The sequence below is a fragment of the Apodemus sylvaticus genome, chromosome X, assembly GCF_947179515.1.
Source record: "Apodemus sylvaticus chromosome X, mApoSyl1.1, whole genome shotgun sequence".
NCBI classification, from domain to species: Eukaryota; Metazoa; Chordata; class Mammalia; order Rodentia; family Muridae; genus Apodemus; species Apodemus sylvaticus.
In genome coordinates, this window is record NC_067495.1 from 10,911,828 (window position 1) to 10,935,957 (window position 24,130).

The window sequence follows — 24,130 nt, forward strand, 5'->3', positions numbered from 1 at the left end:
TTATCTCCTGAGTTTTTGATCTTAGCCATTCTGACTGGTGTAAGGTGAAATCTCAGGGTTGTTTTGATTTGCATTTCCCTGATGACTAAGGATGTTGAAATTTTCTTTAGGTGCTTCTCAGCCATTCGTTATTCCTCAGGTGAAAATTCTTTGTTTATCTCGGTACCCCATTTTTTTAAGGGGGATAAGAAAGAAATAGAAGAAGACCTCAGAAGATGGAAAAATCTTCCATGCTCGTGGATTGGCAGGATTAATATAGTAAAAATGGCCATCTTACCAAAAGCAATCTACAGATTTAATGCAATCCCCATCAAAATCCCAACTCAATTCTTCATAGACTTAGAAAGAGCAATTCTCAAATTCATCTGGAATAACAAAAAAACCCAGGATACGTAAAACTATTCTCAACAGTAAAAGAACGTCTGGGGGAATAAGTATCCCTGACCTCAAGCTGTACTACAGAGCAATTGTGTTTAAAACTGCATGGTATTGGTACAGTGACAGGCAAGTAGATAAGTGGAATAAAATTGAAGATCCAGAAATGAACCCACAGAATTATCATCACTTGATCTTTGATAAAGGAGCTACAACCATCCAGTGGAAAAATGATGGCCTCTTCAACAAATGGTGCTGGTTCAACTGGAGGTCAGTATGCAGAAGAATGCGAATTGATCCATTCTTATCTCCATGTACTAAACTTCACTCCAAGTAGATCAAGGACCTCCATGTAAAACCAGGCACACTGAAACTAATAGAAAAGAAACTGGGGAAGACCTTTGAGGACATGGGCACAGGGGGAAATTTCCTGAACAAAACACCAATAACTTATGCTCTAAGATCAAGAATTGACACATGGGACCTCATAAAACTACAAAATGTGATATCTTAAAAATAAGGGCCAATACTGGAAAAGGTAAAACACTGATAATCCGTTATACTAATATTATGCTAGAATAGACTTTTAAAATACAAATCCCTCTATGCTAGTTGTAAATAAAATTTATAATCATTAGAGTCCAAAAGCTGAAATTATGTAAGTATAATTTGAACTTGAAGACAAAAAAGAACAATTTTTATACATAAATGAATAGTCAAGATATTAAAACATCAGAAAAATCTATCTGCTTATTTTAACTAAAATATTGCTAATTAGATAAAGCAGTCAATGAAATGATTCCTAATGATATTCTCCTATCCTAGATCAGTGTCTAACCTAATTGTCATCAAAAAGGCACCAATAGCTTATGCTCTAAGATCAAGAATTGACAAATGGGACCTCATAAAACTACAAAGTTTCTGTAAGGCAAAGGACACTGTCAAAAGGACAAAACGTCAACCAACAGATTGGGAAAGGATCTTCACCAACTCTAAATCCGACAGAGGGCTAATATCTAATATATACAGAGAACTCAAGAAGGTAGAACCTAGAGAACCAAATAACCCCATTAAAAAGTGGGGTACCGAGCTAAACAAAGATTTTTCACATGAAGAACTTCAGAGGACTGAGAAACACCTTAAGAATTGTTCAACATCATTAATCATTAGGGAAATGCAAATCAAAACAACCCTGAGATTTCACCTCATACCAGTCAGAATGGCTAAGGTCAAAAACTAAGGAGACAGCGGGTGCTGGCGAGGATGTTGAGAAAGAGGAACACTCCTCCACTGCTGGTAGGATTGTAAGATGGTGCAACCACTTTGGAAATCAGTCTGGTGGTTCCTCAGAAAACTGGGCATGGTACTTCCGGAGGACCCTGCTATACCACTCCTGGGCATATACCCAGAGGATTCCCCAGTAATAAATACACATGCTCCACTCTGTTCATGGCAGCCGTATTTGTAGTAGCCAGATGCTGGAAACAACCCAGGTGTCCCTCAACGGAGGAATGGATACAAAAAATGTGGTATATTTACACAATGGAGTACTATTCAGGCATTAGAAACAATGAATTCATGAAATTCATAGACAAATGGATGGTGCTGGAGAACATCATACTCAGTGAGGTAACCCAGTCTCAAAAGATCAATCATGGTATGCACTCACTGATAACCTAGAAACTTGGAATACCCAAGAAATAATCCACATATTAAATGATGTCGAAAAAGAACAGAGGAGTGGCCCCTGCTTCTGGAAAGACTCAATGCAACAGTATAGGGGAATTCCAGAACAGGGAAGTGGGAAGGAGTAGATGGAGGAACAGGGGGAGGGAAGAGGGCTTATGGGACTTGCGGGGAGTGGGGACCCAGAAAAGGGGAAATCATTTGATATGTAAATAAAGAATACATCGAATTAAAAAAAAAAGAAAGGCAGATCCAGAGACCCATAGCCAAGCACTAGGTGGGCCATGGGAACCCTGCAGAAGAGGAGGAAGAGAGTCAGAGAGCTCCAAGACACCATGGAAAACATCCTGCAGAATCAAGTATGAAGGAATCATAAGGGTTTACAGAGATTGAAACCACAAACATGGGGCCTGTATGGGACTGACCTAGGTCCCCTGCATATGTGTTTTGTTGTGTAACTTCATGTTCATGTGTGACTTTTAATGGTGTGACTGTGAGATGATATCACTCTAGCCCTTTTCTCTGATGTTGGGACCATTTTCCTCCTACTGAGTTGCTGTATCCAGCTTGGATACCAGGGTTTTTGCCTAGTCATATTACAACTTGCTATGACATGTTTAGTTGATATCCCTGGGAGGCCTTCTCTGCTTTACTGACAGGAAAGGGTGGAGAAATGGATCTTGGGGAGAAGACAGGTTGGGGAGAATCTGAGGGAGTAGAGGGAGGGGAAACTGAGGTAAGGATGTAATATATGAGAAAATAATAACAATAATGAAAAAGTAGCCTATTGGTTCATATATTTGAATGCCTAATCACCAGCATAGATTGACACTATTTGTGAAGGATTAGGAGGTGTGACATTGTTGGAATAAGTGTGGCCTTGTCAGAAGTGTCATTGCCTTTGAGGTTTCAAATGCCCACCCAAGGCCCAGTCTGTCTCTCCACCACACCTATATCTGCATATGAGAATTTAGTGCTCAACTACTTCTCTATCGCCATGTTTGCCTGTGTGTTGCCACGTTCCCTGACATAATGATAATGGAATAAACCTCTAAACTGTAAGCAAGCCCTCAACTGTTAGGTTTTCAGCTGCCTTGGTCATGGTGTTTCTTCATAGAAGTAGAACAGTGACTAAGACAGGTACCAAAACCAAACATGGACAAAGGTCAATATCTTCAATTAATAGTGTTTGAAAGATTGGATGTTTAAAAACAGAAGAATAAAACTAAATACTAATCCTATATAAGCATCATATATGATATATAAATAAAACAAAATGGATTATAGATTTAACAGTAAAAGCTTGAAACGGTAGACAACAATAGAATAATTTTGAAGCATAGAGGGACAGTTCAATGGTATTGATTCAATCAACAATTTTTTGGGGAAAGTGATATGAACTCAAAAGTATACAAATGAAAAGCCAAAACAAATGAGCCATATATTATAACCTACAATCAAAATTTTTCAATACGTTGTACTGCTGTGCTTCACCCAAATGCAAAGCCTTCATTGACATTGAATACTAACTTCTAACAGTGAACAAATGGAAAATGCTGTTATTGTACATACAGACCTTAATTTGCATAATAGAAAGATTGTGGGTGGTTTAATGTTAATGTTGTGATTCGTCCACACCTAAGACTTGATTTGTACTGAATGCTTACTTCTGACAGTGATCAAGCCTTCATTTGCATTGAAAGTTCACTTCTGTAATTGATCAAATGGAAAATGGGGTGATTGGTGCATACAGAGACATTAATTTACATAAAAAGGTCATTGTGACTGGTTTAAAGTGACTCTAGTGATTGGTCCAAATACAAGCCTTCATTTGCATTGAATGCTTAGCTCTGTATGTGATCAAATGGAGAATGCTGTGATCGCTGTATAAAGATATAATCATTTGCATTCAAAGGCCATTGTGACTGGTTTAAAGTGATTCTCATGATTAGTCCAAATGCAAGCCTTCATTTGCATTGAATACTTACTTCTGTATGTAATGAAATGGAGAATGTTGTGATTGGTACATTCTCAGACCTTCATTTACATAAGAAGGCCATTGGGACTAGTTTATTGTGAGTCTAGTGATTGGTCCAAATACAAACCTGCATTTTCATTGAATGCTTACATCTGTATGTAATGCAATGGAGAGTGTTGTGATTGGTACATTCTCATACCTTCATTTGCATACAAAGGTCATAGAGACTGGCTTAAAGTGAGTCTCTTATTTGGTCTAAATGCAAGCCTTCATTTACATTGCATTCTTCTGTATGTGATGAAATGGAGAATGTTGTGATTGGTATATACAGAGACATTGATTTGCATAGAAAGGCCATTGTGACTGATTAATGTGAGTCTCGCTTGGTCCAAATACAAGCCTTTGTTTGCATTGAATACTTTTGAATGTGATGAAATATAGAATATTGAGATTGAGATTGGTATATTCTCAGACATCCATTTGCATAAGAAGGCCATTGTAACTAATTTAATGTGATTCTTGTGATTGGTCCAACTATAAGAATCCATTAGCATCGAATATCTATTTCTGTAAGTGATGAAATGGGGAATGTATTGATTGGTGTGTACAGAGACATTCATTTACATAGAAAGGTCATTGTGACTGGTTTAAAGCGATTCTAGTGATTGGTCCAAATACAAGCCTACATTTGCATTGAATGCTTAGTTCTGTATGTGCTGAAATGGGTCATGTTCTTATTGGTATATATGGAGATATTCATTTTCATACAATGGCCATTGTGACTGGTTTAATGTGAGTCTCATGATTGGTCCAAATACAAGTCTTCATTTGTGTTGAATTCTTAATTCTGTATGTGATGAGAATATTCTGATTGGTGTATAATGAGATAATCATTTGAATATAAAAGGCCATTGTGACTGGTTTCAAGTAAGTCTCATAATTGGCCCAAAGGCAAGCCTTCATTTGCATTGAATGCTTATTATAAAATGGAGAGTGTTCTCATTGGTGCATTCTCAGACCTTCATTTGTATACAAATATCATAGTGTTTGGTTTTATATGAGTCAAGTGATTGGTCCAAATACAAATCTTCATTTGCATTGAATGCTTACTTCTCTATATTATGAAATGGAGATTGTCCTCATTGGTGCATTCTCAGACCTTCATTTGCATACAAAGGCCATTGTGACAAGATTAATTTGAGCCTCTTGATTGGTCCAAATGCATGTCTACATTTACATAGAATGCTTATTTCTCTATGTGATGAAATGGCGAATGTTGTGATTAGTGTATACAGAGACATTCATTTGCATAGAAAGGCCATTGTGACTGAATTAATGTGAATCTCAATTGGTCCAAATACAAGCCTCCATTAGCATTCAATGCTTACTTCTCTATGTGATGAAATGGAGAATGTTGTGATTGGTACATTCTCAGACCTTCATTTGCATGAGGTCATTGTGACTGGTTTAATGTGAGTGTAGTGATTGGTCCTAATACAATCCTTCATTTGTATTGAATGCTTATTTGTCTAATTATGAAATGGAGATTGTCCTCATTGGTGTATTCTCAGACCTTCATTTGCATACAAAGGCCATTGTGATTGGTTTCAAGTAAGTCTCATGATTGGTCCAAGTACAAGCCCTCATTTGCATTGAATGCTTACTTCTCTATATTATGAAATGGAGATTGTCCTCATTGGTATATTCTCAGAACTTCATTTGCATACAAAGGCCATTGTGACTGGCTAAAAGTGCTTCTCATGATTGGTCCAAATACAAGCCTTCATTTGGATGGAATGATTCCATATGTGATGAAATTGATCATGTTCTGATTGGTGTATAAAGAGATAAATATTTGAATACAAAGGCCATTGTGACTGGTTTCAAGTGACTCTAATTGGTCCAAGTACAAGCCCTCATTTGCATTGAATGCTTACTTATTTATATTATGAAATGGAGATTGTCCTCATTGGTGAATTCTCAGACTTTCATTTGCATACAATGGCCATTGTGACTGGTTAAAAGTGAGTCTATTGATTGGTCTAAATGCAAGCCTTCATTTGCATGGCATTCTTCTGTATGTGATGAAATGGAGAGCACAGTGATTGGTCCATTCTCAGACCTTCATTTGCATAATGTCATAGTGACTGGTAAAAAGTGAGTCTCATCATTGGTCCAAGTGCTTTGCTTTGAATACTTACTTTTCTATATTGTAAAATGGATATTGTCCACATTGGTGTGTTCTCAGACCTTCATTTGCATACAAAGGCAATTGTGAGTGGTTTCAAGTGAGTCTAATGATTGGTCCAAGTGCAAGACCTCATTTGCATTGAACGCTTACTTCTCTATATATTGTAAAATGGAGATTGTCCTCATTGGTGCATTCTCAGACCTTCATTTGCATACAAAGGCCATTGTGACTGGTTTCAAGTTACTCTAATTGGTCCAAGTGCAAGTCCTCATTTGCATTGAATTCTTACTTATTTATATTCTGAAATGGAGATGGTCCTCATTGGTCCACTCTCAGACCTTCATTTGCATACAAAGGCCATTGTGACTGGTTAAAAGTGAGTCTCATGATTGGTCCAAATACAAGCCTTCATTTGCATTGAATGCTTCTATATGTGATGAAATGGATCATGTCCTCATTGGTGTATTCTCAAACCCTCATTTGCATACAAAGGCCATTATGACTGGTTTTAAGTGAGTCTCATTTTGGTCTAAGTGGAAGCCTTTATTTGCATTGAATGCTTCTCTTTGTGATGAAATGGATCATGTCCTCATTGGTGTATTCTCAAACCCTCATTTGCATACAAAGGCCATTATGACTGGTTTTAAGTGAGTCTCATTTTGGTCTAAGTGCAAGCCTTTATTTGCATTGAATGCTTCTATATGTGATGAAATGGATCATGTCCTCATTGGTGTATTCTCAAACCCTCATTTGCATACAAAGGCATTATGACTGGTTTTAAGTGACTCTCATTTTGGTCTAAGTGCAAGCCTTCATTTGCATTGAATGCTTACTTCTGTATATTATGAAATGGAGATTGTCCTCATTGGTCCATTCTCAGACCTTCATTTGCATACAAAGGCCATAGTGACTGTTTAAAAGTGAGTCTCTTGATTGGTCTAAATGCAAGCCTTCATTTGCATGGCATTCTTCTGTATGTGATGAAATGGAGAATGTTGTGATTGGTGCATTCTCAGACCTTCATTTGCATACAAAGGCCATTGTGACTGGTTAAAAGTGAGTCTCATGATTGGTTCAAATACAAGCCTTCATTTGCATTGAATGCTTCTATATGATGAAATGGATCATGTCCTCATTGGTGTATTCTCAGACCCTCATTTGCATACAAAGGCCATTATGACTGGTTTCAAGTGACTCAAATGATTGGCCCAAGTGCAAACCTTCATTTGCATTGAATGCCTACTTTTGTATATTATGAACTGGAGATTGTTCTCATTGGTGCATTCTCAGACCTTCATTTGCATACAAAGGCCATAGTGACTGGTTAAAAGTGAGTCTCTTGATTGGTCTAAATGCAAGCCTTCATTTGCATGGCACTCTTCTGTATGTGATGAAATGCAGAATGTTGTGATTGGTGCATTCTCAGACCTTCATTTGCATAATGTCATTGTGACTAGTTAAAAGTGAGTCTCATGATTGGTCCAAATACAAGCCTTCATTTGCATTGAATGCTTTCATATGTGATTAAATGGATCATGTTCTGATTGGTTTATAAGGAGATAATCATTTAAATACAAAGGCCATTGTGACTGGTTTCAACTGGCTCAAATTATTGGTCCAAGTACAAGCCTTCATTTGCATTGAATGCTTACTTCTGTATATTATGAAATAGAGATTGTCCTCATTGGTCCATTCTCAGACCTTCATTTGCATACAAAGGCCATAGTGACTGGTTAAAAGTGAGTCTCTTGATTGGTCTTAATGCAAGCCTTCATTTGCATGACATTCGGTATGTGATGAAATGGAGAATATTGTGTTTGGTGCATTCTCAGACCTTCATTTGCATACAAAGGCCATTATTACTGCTTAACAATGAGTCTCTTGATTGGCCTAAATGCAAGCCATCATTTGCATAACATTCCGTATGTAATGAAATGGAGAATGTTGTGATTGGTGCATTTTCAGACCTGCATTTGCATAATGTCATTGTGACAGGTTAAAGTGAGTCTCATGATTGGTCCAAGTGCAAGCCCTCATTTGCATTGAATGCTTACTGGTCTATATTCTGAAATGGAGACTTTTTTCCTCATTGGTGCATTCTCAAACCTTCATTTGCATACAAAGGCCATTGTGACTGGTTTCAAGTGAGTCTAATGATTGGTCTAAGTGCAAACCCTCATTTGCATGGAATGCTTATTTGTCTATATTATAAAATGGAGATCGTTCTCATTGGTGCATTCTCAGACCTTCATTTGCATACAAAGGCCATTGTGACTGGTTTCAAGTGAGTCTAATGATTGGTCTAAGTGCAAACCCTCATTTGCATTGAATGCTTACTTCTCTATAGATTGTACAATGGAGATTGCCCTCATTGGTGCATTCTCAGACCTTCATTTGCATACAAAGTCCATTTTGACTGGTTTCAAGTGACTAATTGGTCCAGTTGCAAGCCCTCATTTGCATTGAATGCTTACTTATTTATATTCTGAAATTGAGATGGTCCTCACCTCATTGGTGCATTCTCAGACCTTCATTTGCATACAAAGGCCATTGTGACTAGTTTCAAGTGAGTCTCACAATTGGTCCAAGTGCCAAGCCCTCATTTGCATTGAATGTTAACGTGTCTGTATTCTGAAATGGAGATTGTCGTCATTGCTACATTCTCAGACCTTCATTTTCATACAAAGGCTATTGTGACTGGTTAAAAGTGAGTCTCTTGATTGGTCTAAATGCAAGCCTTCATTTGCATTGAATGCTTACTTCTGTATATTATGAAATGGAGATTGTCCTTATTGGTCCATTCTCAGACCTTCATTTGCATACAAAGGCCATAGTGACTGTTTAAAAGTGAGTCTCTTGATTGGTCTAAATGCAAGCCTTCATTTGCATGGCATTCTTCTGTATGTGATGAAATGGAGAATGTTGTGATTGGTGCATTCTCAGACCTTCATTTGCATACAAAGGCCATTGTGACTGGTTAAAGGTGAGTCTCTTGATTGGTTTAAATGCAAGCCTTCATTTGCATTCAAGGCTTCCATATGTGATGAAATGGATCATGTTCTTATTGGTTTATAACGAGATAATCATTTGAGTAGAAAGGCTATTGTGACTAGTTTCAAGTGACTCAAATGATTGGTCCAAGTGCAAGCCTTCATTTGCATTGAATGCTTACTTCTGTATATGATTAAATGGAGATTGTCCACATTGGTCCAATCTCAGACCTTAATTTGCATACAAAGGTCATAGTAACTGGTTAAAGGAAGCCTCTTGATTGGTCTAAATGCAAGCTTTCATTTGCCTGGCATTCTTCTGTATGTGATGAAATGGAGAATGTTGTGATTGGTGCATTCTCAGACCTTCATTTGCATAATGTCATTATGACTGGTTAAAAGTGAGTCTCAGGATTGGTCCAAATACAAGCCTTCATTTGCATTGAATGCTTCTATATGTGATGAAATGGATCATGTCCTCATTGGTGTATTCTCAAACCCTCATTTGCATACAAAGGCCATTATGACTGGTTTTAAGTGAGTCTCATTTTGGTCTAAGTGCAAGCCTTTATTTGCATTGAATGCTTCTATATGTGATGAAATGGATCATGTCCTCATTGGTGTATTCTCAAACCCTCATTTGCATACAAAGGCCATTATGACTGGTTTTAAGTGAGTCTCATTTTGGTCTAAGTGGAAGCCTTTATTTGCATTGAATGCTTCTATATGTGATGAAATGGATCATGTCCTCATTGGTGTATTCTCAAACCCTCATTTGCATACAAAGGCCATTATGACTGGTTTTAAGTGAGTCTCATTTTGGTCTAAGTGCAAGCCTTTATTTGCATTGAATGCTTCTATATGTGATGAAATGGATCATGTCCTCATTGGTGTATTCTCAAACCCTCATTTGCATACAAAGGCCATTATGACTGGTTTTAAGTGAGTCTCATTTTGGTCTAAGTGCAAGCCTTCATTTGCATTGAATGCTTACTTCTGTATATTATGAAATGGAGATTGTCCTCATTGGTCCATTCTCAGACCTTCATTTGCATACAAAGGCCATAGTGACTGGCTAAAAGTGAGTCTCTTGATTGGTCTAAATGCAAGCCTTCATTTGCATGGCATTCTTCTGTATGTGATGAAATGGAGAATGTTGTGATTGGTGCATTCTCAGACCTTCATTTGCATACAAAGGCCATTGTGACTGGTTAAAAGTGAGTCTCATGATTGGTCCAAATACAAGCCTTCATTTGCATTGAATGCTTCTATGTGATGAAATGGATCATGTCCTCATTGGTGTATTCTCAGACCCTCATTTGCATACAAAGGCCATTATGACTGGTTTCAAGTGACTCAAATGATTGACCCAAGTGCAAACCTTCATTTGCATTGAATGCCTACTTTTGTATATTATGAACTGGAGATTGTTCTCATTGGTGCATTCTCAGACCTTCATTTGCATACAAAGGCCATAGTGACTGGTTAAAAGTGAGTCTCTTGATTGGTCTAAATGCAAGCCTTCATTTGCATGGCACTCTTCTGTATGTGATGAAATGCAGAATGTTGTGATTGGTGCATTCTCAGACCTTCATTTGCATAATGTCATTGTGACTAGTTAAAAGTGAGTCTCATGATTGGTCCAAATACAAGCCTTCATTTGCATTGAATGCTTTCATATGTGATTAAATGGATCATGTTCTGATTGGTTTATAAGGAGATAATCATTTAAATACAAAGGCCATTGTGACTGGTTTCAACTGGCTCAAATTATTGGTCCAAGTACAAGCCTTCATTTGCATTGAATGCTTACTTCTGTATATTATGAAATAGAGATTGTCCTCATTGGTCCATTCTCAGACCTTCATTTGCATACAAAGGCCATAGTGACTGGTTAAAAGTGAGTCTCTTGATTGGTCTTAATGCAAGCCTTCATTTGCATGACATTCGGTATGTGATGAAATGGAGAATATTGTGTTTGGTGCATTCTCAGACCTTCATTTGCATACAAAGGCCATTATTACTGCTTAACAATGAGTCTCTTGATTGGCCTAAATGCAAGCCATCATTTGCATAACATTCCGTATGTAATGAAATGGAGAATGTTGTGATTGGTGCATTTTCAGACCTGCATTTGCATAATGTCATTGTGACAGGTTAAAGTGAGTCTCATGATTGGTCCAAGTGCAAGCCCTCATTTGCATTGAATGCTTACTGGTCTATATTCTGAAATGGAGACTTTTTTCCTCATTGGTGCATTCTCAAACCTTCATTTGCATACAAAGGCCATTGTGACTGGTTTCAAGTGAGTCTAATGATTGGTCTAAGTGCAAACCCTCATTTGCATGGAATGCTTATTTGTCTATATTATAAAATGGAGATCGTTCTCATTGGTGCATTCTCAGACCTTCATTTGCATACAAAGGCCATTGTGACTGGTTTCAAGTGAGTCTAATGATTGGTCTAAGTGCAAACCCTCATTTGCATTGAATGCTTACTTCTCTATAGATTGTACAATGGAGATTGCCCTCATTGGTGCATTCTCAGACCTTCATTTGCATACAAAGTCCTTTTTGACTGGTTTCAAGTGACTAATTGGTCCAATTGCAAGCCCTCATTTGCATTGAATGCTTACTTATTTATATTCTGAAATTGAGATGGTCCTCACCTCATTGGTGCATTCTCAGACCTTCATTTGCATACAAAGGCCATTGTGACCAGTTTCAAGTGAGTCTCACAATTGGTCCAAGTGCCAAGCCCTCATTTGCATTGAATGTTAACGTGTCTGTATTCTGAAATGGAGATTGTCGTCATTGCTACATTCTCAGACCTTCATTTTCATACAAAGGCTATTGTGACTGGTTAAAAGTGAGTCTCTTGATTCGTCTAAATGCAAGCCTTCATTTGCATTGAATGCTTACTTCTGTATATTATGAAATGGAGATTGTCCTCATTGGTCCATTCTCAGACCTTCATTTGCATACAAAGGCCATAGTGACTGTTTAAAAGTGAGTCTCTTGATTGGTCTAAATGCAAGCCTTCATTTGCATGGCATTCTTCTGTATGTGATGAAATGGAGAATGTTGTGATTGGTGCATTCTCAGACCTTCATTTGCATACAAAGGCCATTGTGACTAGTTAAAGGTGAGTCTCTTGATTGGTTTAAATGCAAGCCTTCATTTGCATTCAATGCTTCCATATGTGATGAAATGGATCATGTTCTTATTGGTTTATAACGAGATAATCATTTGAGTAGAAAGGCTATTGTGACTAGTTTCAAGTGACTCAAATGATTGGTCCAAGTGCAAGCCTTCATTTGCATTGAATGCTTACTTCTGTATATGATTAAATGGAGATTGTCCACATTGGTCCAATCTCAGACCTTAATTTGCATACAAAGGTCATAGTAACTGGTTAAAGGAAGCCTCTTGATAGGTCTAAATGCAAGCTTTCATTTGCCTGGCATTCTTCTGTATGTGATGAAATGGAGAATGTTGTGATTGGTGCATTCTCAGACCTTCATTTGCATAATGTCATTATGACTGGTTAAAAGTGAGTCTCAGGATTGGTCCAAGTGCAAGCCCTCATTTGCATTGATCGCTTACTTCTCTATATTATAAAATATAAATTGTCCTCATTGGTGCATTCTCAGACCTTCATTTGCATACAAAGGCCATTGTGACTGGTTAAAATTGAGTCTCATGATTGGTCCAAATACAAGCCTTCATTTGCATTGAATTCTATATGTGATGAAATGGATCATGTCCTCATTGGTGTTTTCTCAGACCCTCATTTGCATACAAAGGCCATTGTGACTGGTTTCAAGTGAGTCTAATTATTGGTCCAAGTGCAATTGCTCATTTGCATTGAATGCTTACTTGTCTATATTATGAAATGGAGATTGTCCTCATTGGTGCATACTCAGACCTTCATTTGCATACAGTGACCATTGTGACTGGTTTCAAGTGAGTCTCACGATTGGTCCAAGTGCAAGCCCTCATTTGCATTGAATGCTTACTTGTCTATATTATGAACTGGAGATTGTCCTCATTGGTACATTCTAAGACCTTCATTTGCATACAAAGGACATTATGACTGGTTAAATGTGAGTCTCTTGATTGGTCTAAATGCAAGCCTTCATTTGCATGACATTCTTCATGTGATGAAATGGAGAATGTTGTGATTGGTGCATCCTCAGACCTTCATTTGCATAATGTCATTGTGACTGGTTAAAAGTGAGTCTCACGATTGGTCCAAGTTCAAGCCCTCATTTGCATTGAATGCTTACTTGTCTATATTATGAACTGGAGATTGTCCTCATTGGTGCATTCTCAGACCTTCATTTGCATACAAAGTCCATTGTGAGTGTTTAAAAGTGAGTCTCACGTTGTATGTGATGAAATGGAGAATGTTGTGATTGGTGCATTGTCAGACCTTCATTTCATAAGGACATTGTGGATGGTTTAATGTGAGTCTCCAGATTGGTCTAAATACAAGGCTTCATTTGCATTGAATGCTTTCTTCTGTATGTGATGAAATGGAGAATATTCTGATTGGTGCATAATGAGATAATCATTTGAATACAAAAGGCCATTGTGACTGCTTTCAAGTGAGTCTTGTGATTGGTCCAAATTCAATCCTTCATATGCATTGAATGCTTACTATTGTATATTATGAAATGGAGAGTGTTGTGATTGGTGAATTCTCAGACCTTCATTTGCATAAGAAGGCCATTGGGGCTGTTTTATTATGAGTCTAGTGATTGGTCCACTTACAAGCCTTCATTTGCATTTAATGCTTACTTCTGTATGTGATGAAATGGAGAGTGTTGTGATTGGTGCATTCTCAGACCTTCATTTGTATAAGAAGGCCATTGTGACTGGTTTAATATGAGTGTTAGTGTAGTTATTGGTCCCAATACAAGACTTAATTTGCTTTGAATAACTACTTCAGTAGCTGATCAAATGGAGAATGCTATGATTTGTGCATACAGAGACCATCATTTGCATAGCAAGGCCATTGTGACTGGCTTAAAGTGAGTGTTGTGATTGGTCCAAATTCAAGCTGTCATTTACATTGAGTGATTATTTCTATGTGGAATAAAATGGAGAATGCTGTGTTTGGTAGATATATAGACATTAATTTGCATACCAAGGCCATAGTGGCTTGTTTAAAGTGAATGTTGTGATGGGTCCAATTGGAAGCCTTCATTTGCATTGAATGCTTATTTCTATATGTGATACAATGGAGAATGCTGTGACTGGTACGTAGCCAGATCTTTGCATAACAAGGCCATTGCGACTGGTTTTAAGTGAGTGTTGTGATTGCTCCAGGCAGGCCAAAGGTATTGTTTTGACTATTGGAACAGGAATAAAATGTTTCTTTTTCTGTACTGCATATACAGAGTAGAGAGCTATCACCTACTTATAGCTAATAATGTATGGATACAGCATGTGTAGAGCTAGGAAAGGAGGTCACTCATATGCGAACCCTGAAATTGAAGTCACAAAAGAGTAGAAAGTCAAGAGACTCCAAGGTCTAGTTAAGATGTGCCAATGTGGACCAAGCTACTAATCAATGCAAGTACTCCCAATCTTTTTATTACAAGCTTCAAATGTGCCTAATAGAATGCTGACAGACTTACAGAAAATTCTTATTCAAACATAATGTCAGCTCTCTGAGAGGGAAAAACACTTCAGATACCCCAGGTCTCCAAGCTGTATCAACAGCTATCAAACTAATGGCTATATTACAAATTAGAACACCAAGATTTAGGAAATAACTTTTCCAAGATCCTATAGGCATTTTGAAGCTATGAGCAAACCAATGCTAATTTCAGTTCAGTTTTTACCAAATGTATTTTCTTTTTCTTTACTTTCTTTTCTTTCTTTCTTTGTCACTGCATATAAGAAATAATCACAGATAACACAAATAAAAATTTTGCATTTTCCTTCTCACTTAGAAACTGACTGTAAATGTGAAGAAAATTTAGTTGCTTGTAATGAATCCAATCCATTGTTATTCTAGGGTTGAACATGACTATATTGGCATTCCCAAAGTAAAATATTTTAGATAGTGATCGCTTTTTCATGTGAGCCAAGGAAACTATCCCTGTTTATGCTGCAAATTATAGAAAATGAGAAGGAGATAATATTTTAAGGTTGGCCATGCTCTATGAATTTGTGTTTGATGGCATAAAAACAAAGACTTTCTTGCTCTAATGGGATCATTTAGTGTGGTCCTTTTAGAATTGACAGGAATCTTCAATGGGTAAATATGAATTTCAGTAGTAAAACTCACTCATGTATGATTACATGTTTTCTTATTTTACACAACATGTATCTATGAAGAGCTTCTAAAATAATGGATTTATAACATCTATCAAATTTAATAATCTTTGCAGACTATTATTCAAAATTTAGAAGCCTTCAGCTTCTTCAGGCCTGAGATATTCATTTGGCTCAAATTTGTCTAATTGTACAGCTGGAAGTATTTCCTACCTTGGGCTGAAGCACAAACCACTCATCACATGGATTTTCAAAGTTCCATGAGTCAAAAGCAATCTCCACCTCTCCAAGGAAACTGTTGCGTCCAAATCGATCATAGTGCCAGACTGAGAGCTGCAGAGTTCTTGTCTCCAGCTGGGTGTGGCTGATAGTATACTACAAATAAGATTGAAAACATCACACTCTGCAAGGAGGGGTCGAATTGTAGAGCAGGCTAAAATTTTCTTCACTCATTTTTAGACCATAGACATCAACAATATGAATAAAAGCCTATTTTTCCTACAATTGAGGTTATGCTCCAAAAATCTAGGTTATAACTAGTTAAGAAATATGTATATATAAATATATTTATATATTATTATATATTGTTATTTCTATTTATTCATATGATTTATTATATGGGTCAGCAAACTTCAGAGACAATATGAAAGTGTTAGGTGATAAAGAAGCCTCTTTCCAATTTTACCTGTTTGTTGTTGTTTTTCTCATGTCTACCTTGTAGCTCCAGGTTTAATATAACAATACTCTAACTTACTTATTCATAACAAAAATCCTTAAATCTGGAAAAGTATTGACATGAGAAATTTGTAGCCTAAGCTTCATAAAGCCAAGTATAAGTGCAGAAGTTAAAAAAAAAAAAAAACTACACACAGGTTGAGCAGAAAGTAGGTATTTTGGGCTTGCTTTCTTTCCCCAGAAGTATGTTAACCAGGGACTTGACCACACACCCTCTCATCTGTTGTACTGAATATCCATCTGGGTCATATTTTAGATTGACTGATTTCTAAGCTTGGCTTGGTGTGCATTCCTATCCCATCTGTTACTAGCAGATTGACTTTGATGCTTTGCTCCCTGAATTTCTCTGTCACTGTGTTTATATATTCTGCTTGGGCTCATCTTTGTTATCCTATTATGACCACTGGTTTCACACTCAGCCTGTGTTTGTTCATCTTCATTTGATCTGTTTTAATATTGGTCCCTGCTTCTGCAAATATTTCTGCTAATACATGTAGACTACTGGCTTTCTTCTATAACTAACCCACACTGTGATAGACTCTGAACCCTTTATTCTGGCCATAAGTCCATACATTTTTTCATGATTCTGGATTGGTACCTGTCCTGATTTTGGTCTTACACATACTATCCTTCATCTGTCTCACCAGACAAGATGGATTCAGAGTGAGAAAAGTGGTTGTTTGTAACTACCCATAAGAAATAAGAGTTTCTTTAGAATTTAGAACCTAAGGTCTAATTGTAATTTTAATAGATCATGTCAACTTATGGTATAACCACAGCCACGGCAGAGGGTGAACAAAGCAGAGTAGTTTACTTTGTTTTTCTTTTCCAAAAACTTCTAGGAAATCTAATAGTATTCAAATTCTAGTTTTCTAAAACACACACACATGTTTTGAAATGGTACATCTAGTTAGTCTTTTCTTTTTGGCTTGTTTGTATTTTGATATAAGGAATGGTCTCAGTTACAACTTGTCTCATTTTGTAGGGTTGCTTGGATATCACTTTGCTATCTCAGACTAGCCATTAACTCTTAAAAATATTCCCGTCCCAACCTTCTTGTATGTAATTAATTCCAAATCAACAAGGTTCTACTTTACATGTTCCTATGTTAGTATTTATTTACCTTTAATGTTTCGTTGAATTCTGGATTGGTACCTGTCCTGATTTTGGTCTTACGTTTACTGTTTCGGGACTTGTCTGGAAGAAGGTATGACTTGACATAACTATAAATAACAAAGAATAAAAATCATCATTTACAAATATACTCTGCAAGAAATATTCCAGGATTTCAGTTAGAAAAGGGAATGGGTAAGTGGATAAAAGAGATGGAAATGAAGAGACTTTAGTTTGTACAATAGGTTATCATACATATAATGCTGGGCTTTCTATAAGAAAGTAACAGTGATGAATACTGGTAGAGAATAGGCTTTGGCATCAAGCAACATTATATGGGACTACTTATACATCACCCCTTTTGATAGTCTTGGGTTTTTACACTGTTGTGTATTTGTTTTTTCAAGTGTAGAAAGTGGGATAGTAACAATGCCTAACCCACAAAACACAAGGAACTTCAGTATTGTCCTACTGCATAAATGGAATCCGCTAAAATCAATAGTCTCACAACCTTTGCTGGAGATATATGTCTCTTCATTACTATCTTCTGAGGTCAGAGCATAGACCACTGGAGTGAATGAATGAAAGGAAACAGTTAAAAGGAAGAAATGGAAAATGACAAATTTACAGTTCAAGCCAATACCTTGGTTCTTTTAGAAGCCTCTTGGGACAGGGACATCAGAGTAGACAGAGACATGCACAAAATTGAAATATATTATACCATATATCTGAAGCACATATGATAGGATTTCAGATGGTTCCTTTCCATGTTAGCCAAAATAATTATATTTGTCACTTAGCCATTTAAATCTAGACAATAGGAAGTGAACAAAGTAGTCACACCACTAACTGAGAAGCTATTTGTAATTGATAGATTCTGGGAGAAAGAAAATGGCTTTCTTCAATGCAGTAACACTGGGTATAGCCAAATATACTCCAAGTGAGGACTCATGCTCAGGAGTAGTTAACCAACTTCATGTGTTTTTTTTTTTCCTTTTTTGTTTTTTGTTTTTTGGTTTTTTTTTGGTTCTTTTTTGTTTGTGTGTGTGTCTGTGTGTGTGTGTGTGCACACACACACTTTCTTTTTTCTGAGAGAGAAAAAGAACATGAAGTAAACAGGGGGATCTGGGAGGCTTAGGAGGAGAAAGAATGTAATTAAATATACTATATGCAAATTTTTAAACAATCAGCTTTGCTTCCACCTCGAGTGGCCTCTGTGCAAGCTAAATGTTTGTTATTCTGGAATCATATCATGGCTCCTTTCAAATCAAGTAACCAAATATACAAACGTCATCCTCATACTTCAGAAGAGTTCTTAATTGAAGGGAATCTTTAACCTCTTATGAAAATGACATGCACAAGTAGACAGAGAAGGCAGTGCTCGAGGCGGCAGAGGGGCGTCCGATATGCTTACGCATCTGTCCTCTGTTTCTTTTCATCTCCTATGGCCAGGTTTCTGCAGCTCTTGACAAAAATGTAGAGCCCGCCGGTTTTGTAGCAGTAGCTGATGTGGAGAAGAATCTCACCAGTGACTTTCACGTTGCCATAGTCTCCTGTTTCACTGTAAACACTCATCATGCTGTTAAGGCTAGTCTGGGAAAAAAAGATAATAGAAGTGACCCAGTGCTCTTCTAAGGCTCTAGTCACAAAATCCACCCTCATTAATCAATTCCAATTGCTGTTCTATGTAACCAGCAGTGGGGTCAAAAGTGAGAAAAGAAAGCAAGTCGCTAGCTTTGCTTGTTTTGCTGGTGGTACATAAAATTCTAGCCTGAGAAGAATACCCATTAGCCAGCTCCATTAGTAAGGGGGCAGGAAGCTTGCTGAAAGAGGAGGCATCTCCTTTGGGTTAGCTGAAATCTTTTATTTGTGTTTTGGAGTGAGTATAGAGTCACTTAGTGATTTCTAATATAATCTTGCTCCTTTCTCCCTGTCACTATATGACTTTTGCTGCTAGACTCAAGTGCAATCTATTTAAATGTCTAGAATTTAATGATCAGGAAAAAGAAGAGCTCACTTCTTATTATAAGTTAAATCTTAAATGTCTTTCTTTATATTCACATGGTGTATGCTGTCACACCCGGAGGAACCACAGCTGCAGCCTTCAAGGTATGGCATAATATCCCATACTCACAAGGATAACATTCATAGCTGTGTGGCTACATAGATAGTTCATGGCCCATAGCTTTAATATTCCATGGAATAGTAATGAGCAAATTTATAGCATCAAAAAAATTGAATTACCTCAATTAATCAAAAGCATAAAACCATTCTATAAGGATGAGTAAAGTTTTTGTCAAGATATTTGTAACATGAAATGCATAGTTCAAATCAATATAGCATTATTATTATTCAGTTACAGAAACAAAGACACTATCTTAGTAACATGATGGACACAAAAGACCAGTAACATTTGTGAATGATGCGGTAGTTTTATAACCTCTCTTTCACCACAGAGAAACAAGGACCATAGCAGTATAAATAGCTGAGAATTGGTATTTGTTTTAAAAGATAGGTATATAGGCATGAAAGCTATATATGGAACATCTATCTGTTATATATCATATCTGGATATATGAATGTATAAATCATGTGTGGATATATGAATGTATCTATGTATCTTTCTATCTATTGATCTTTCTATGCATCTGTCTACCAGTCTATGAATGGATTTTATTATTACTGCTTTATAAAGGCTTTTGTATTTCAAATATGATGTATTTCTTAAAGGAACAGGATGTATCTGACTTAGCTCATACTCTCTTTTAAGCTGAAGTCAAAGGTAAGAATAATCCAAGAATTCTAAAATTGCACACAAGCTATTTCTTAGAGAACCAATAAGTAACTGAATTTGTTTTTGCTATTCTCAAAATAATGCAACATGAATTTTAAACTTTATCTACATAACAAATTACCTAAGGATCATTTTTAAATGAAGATTAAGTCTGGGATAGTCTGACATTTTAATTTTTTGACAGACATCTAGGACTTAAGGATGCAAATTATGTGTGCTTATATCCCAGGGTACCACTGTAACTTCATGGGCATATCAGTGAAGATTTGAAAAGGAAACAGAGCATCCATCAGACACTATACAGAGGAGGCAAGGTACTAACTAGCAGTTTGTAGTGTCATTAATGTTATTTTTTATTTTTCCAATGAATTTCTATTTGTGATATGCTAAGTTTTGACAATTTCTTCAATCTAAAGCAAAACTATATATATATATATATATATATATATATATATATATATATATCCATCATCTCATAACTTAGGAGACAGATCCAGAGGTTGTTGAGTTTTCTCAAACACAATGAACTGTCTCAAATACAATAAACTAAGCTCAAGAGGCAGAAACAAAATATTAATGTTGAATGGCAAGTAAACATGGTAATAGCTGTTGAGATTCTAAGACCTGACACACTATACAATACTCAGCAGGTACACTGATTCTATTAGTAGTAACAGAACAACTTAAGAACAGAATAAAATGTTTACCTGAATTATTTTTCAAGTAGTTTTTAAGTTCAAAAGAGATTATTAAGTTTTTGGAAAATAAGACCTTACTTTTAACATAAGAGTTACACGAGAGAATAACAGAAACATTACGTTGGGGGTCCAAGATTTTACAGTAGTATTGATCCTTGGACCATGCCATGTTTCAAGTCTTAATAGTGTCATGAATTATCTTCAGCCATGTTAATAAACTCTGGTTCACTAATACGGTAGCAATAGCATGTCATGGAGGAAAGTTCTGGATTTCTAGTGAAATGTCCTATAGATCACAGCTCACTGCCTCCTATTACAACTGACTTTCTCAATACACTCCATCCCTCTGTAGCTACATGATGAAAGAGGGATGTGGGGTCCCTATGATTAGAAGAAAATTTAAGAAGTTACAAAATCTGACACGTGGGAGGATTTAAAATAATTATGACAATTTTACTACTAACAACCCCTTTTTCTTTATCAAGACATGGTTGTGATTTAAAATGGGGGTGTTTACTGCCTTTTAGGACTTGTCTTTTGCCTAGTACTCAGATCATTACATTTAACAAACTGGAATCCTACAGACATGTTAGCTCATGAATCCCTTCCAAAGGGAGTATCTGGCTATGTACATACAAGTCAGAAAACAGGTGGAACGTCTCATCCAACCACATTTCCCAAACCATGGAACTTGTGCAATACATTTGGGAAGAGGGAAATGACAAAGGTGAAAACTCACAGTGTCTGAATCAGCATCAGGCACATTTAGGTAGCTCCTCTTCCTATCAGATCCTGCTTGGGAGTTCTTTAAGGATGCCATCCAATGACCAAAAGAAAAAGTGTATTAGAGCACAGAAATCAGAGAAGCAAAGAAACGCAGTTAAAGAGGTAGATACAATGACATGTATGTTGCTAAAGGCCTGCTCTCAGGGGAGATCTTTAATTTAAGGTTAAGAGCAGAATTTCCCCTGTAGACAGTGGGATGCTCTGGAGAGTTGTTTGTTTGTTTGTTTGTTTGCTTGTTTGTTTTCTTGCTTACTTGTTTTGTTTTTTGAGTAGGAAAGAAAGCTGAGTAGGGGTGTGTTGTAGTAATGTGGTTGACAGTAGTGTAGAGAGCAGTTGGGGTGTTGAGAGAATGGTAGGTGGGAAACTCATCAACAGAACTGGAATAATCTGTAGACTTGACGACTGAACATTAAATTAGAAAATGAAGAAATTTAAGAATTTCTTTGGATATTTATGAAACAATTGAGTATGTTTATAGGAGTACCAAATGACTCATGCAACTGACAATGGTCATATTATGGTAATTAGCTTTTCTATCTCCTTCACCGTTTAATTCTTTGCTCTGGGAGTCTTCAAACACCTCTTATCCAGTTCTTTATAAAATGGGAATGAAGAAAGTTTCAAAGCTGTGTGAAGATCATGGAAAAAGAAGGAAGGATTCAGAAATCAAAATATGTGTAAGTTGGTGTGAGGGTACAGGGTAAGCAGGAATTTACAATAGATTGGACGTACGATGATCACATCTTACCATGTCTTTTGAAAAGGAACTGGGGATGAACAAGAGAAAGAAAGATTCTGTGAGAGTGCTTACAGTTGACAGGCCACTTGCCAGACTGTGGGTATTTCCAGAAAACATGGAGGACACTATGTCAACACCATCTTCAGTGTCTTCTAAGGAGTTCTAGGAAAGGGTGGAAAAGACAATACCTTAGTTTATTTTTATCATAGGAAGTTTTTTTTTTACATGGAAAAGAAAGAGATTTCTTTCACAGATACTCAGAAAATCAAGGAAAACCAGAGAAATCAAGTCTCAGGTTTAGGCTTTTGTTCATCTTAATTACCAAATCAAAGAAGTAGTCAGGGTCAGGGCATTGTTCCTCATAATGCTTTTTCCTCATAATGCTTGCTTGATGGAAAGAACATAAAATTTGGAATGACACAGACATGGGTTTAACTCTTACCTCCCTGGTCTCTAAGGTGATTCAGTTTAGACAATACACTTAAAGTATTTTTTAGATAAAACTTGCCCTCTCCTACACACTTTCCTTCACACAAACTTTCCCTGTCTCTCCAACCTGTCTCTACCACCACCTTTTTGCTATTCTTTCTTCCTTATGTGAATAATTGCTTAGTAGTATATTTTATCAAGAAAATTCATGAATTATTTTTAACTTACTTTTTGATGCTTAACATAACTTCTATAAGATCAGTGATCTTCACTGGTATGCTTTTTTTAAAATAGAATTTAAAGACTCGTTTAATGTGTATATGTATCTTTTTTGCTTCTTTGATCTTAGCTCCATTAGTACAGCTTTACCAATTTATATAATGGCATTTGTTTTTAAAATGTTTTGCAACTATTCCAAGATTTATTTTTTTTCATAACTATATTTGACCTTAAACTGTTTTCAACGTGGGCTTTTGTTTGGTAAGTCTTAGAGGCCATGCTATCTTTAAGTAGGATTTTTTTTTAATTCTAGGTTTAAAATAGTTTTCTTTCAATACTTTCAAAATATTACTGTTTTCATCTTGAACTCGGTATTACCATAGAAAACTGCCATTAATTTGATTCTTGGTTTTTTGTGTGTGTAAAATAAAATTTATTTCCATATGTTTTAAAGAATTTTCTCTTATATTTGACATTCTTTGACTTTAATGTTTCTAGGTGTAAATTATTATTTATTTCTCATTTTGGATACTTTCAAACTAGATATTTCTTTAAAGTGTAGCAAAAACATCCTTACTGTTGTATCAACTAGTATTTTCTTATGCTTCCTATTTTGACAGTGTGATTGTGCAGCAGTTACAACACAACCTTCTAGTCTTCATAATCTTTTTACTTTGTTGTGAAAATAGATTATGAAATTTTTCAAGCATCCATATGACATAGGGTGTGTTCAGAAATATGTCCATGCATTTAGGAATATAGAAAGATTAATATAATGAACTCATAGTACTAATCATTCAGTCTTAGAGTCTTTTACACACAAGAGTAACTATTTTTGTTCTGGGCTCATGGCATGTTAATATGAATTTCAGAATTCTCATGCCCATTTTTACAAAATATCTTAGTTGAGTTTTGATTGGTATTGAATCCATAGATTATCCTGGAAGGAGTTTTTAATCTTAAAATCATGAATTTTCCTAATCTATAAATAAATCTTCATTTATTCAGGCCTTTAATTTAGCTCAACAGTTTTTTAAGCCACAAAGTACACATTATGTATTCAAAATACACTAATTTCCTATCTTTTTAAAAGTATTTTTCATGTCATTA

At 36.3% G+C, this 24,130-nt stretch overlaps 1 protein-coding gene across 2 annotated transcripts in view; it reads right to left on the minus strand.

The window, feature by feature from the left end:
• Sytl5 (synaptotagmin like 5) overlaps positions 1-24,130 on the minus strand; it is a 91,475-nt gene that overhangs the window by 14,771 nt on the left and 52,574 nt on the right. Inside the window, exons 9-13 of one of the 2 annotated variants that reach the window (XM_052171227.1) lie at positions 22,445-22,534; positions 21,587-21,652; positions 18,770-18,948; positions 17,366-17,465; positions 15,721-15,882 (exon numbers count right to left, since the gene is read on the minus strand). In XM_052171227.1, coding sequence (XP_052027187.1) covers positions 15,721-15,882; positions 17,366-17,465; positions 18,770-18,948; positions 21,587-21,652; positions 22,445-22,534 — 597 coding nt within the window. The remainder of the gene's footprint in view (positions 1-15,720; positions 15,883-17,365; positions 17,466-18,769; positions 18,949-21,586; positions 21,653-22,444; positions 22,535-24,130) is intronic. The other variant, XM_052171228.1, reaches the window with a different exon arrangement.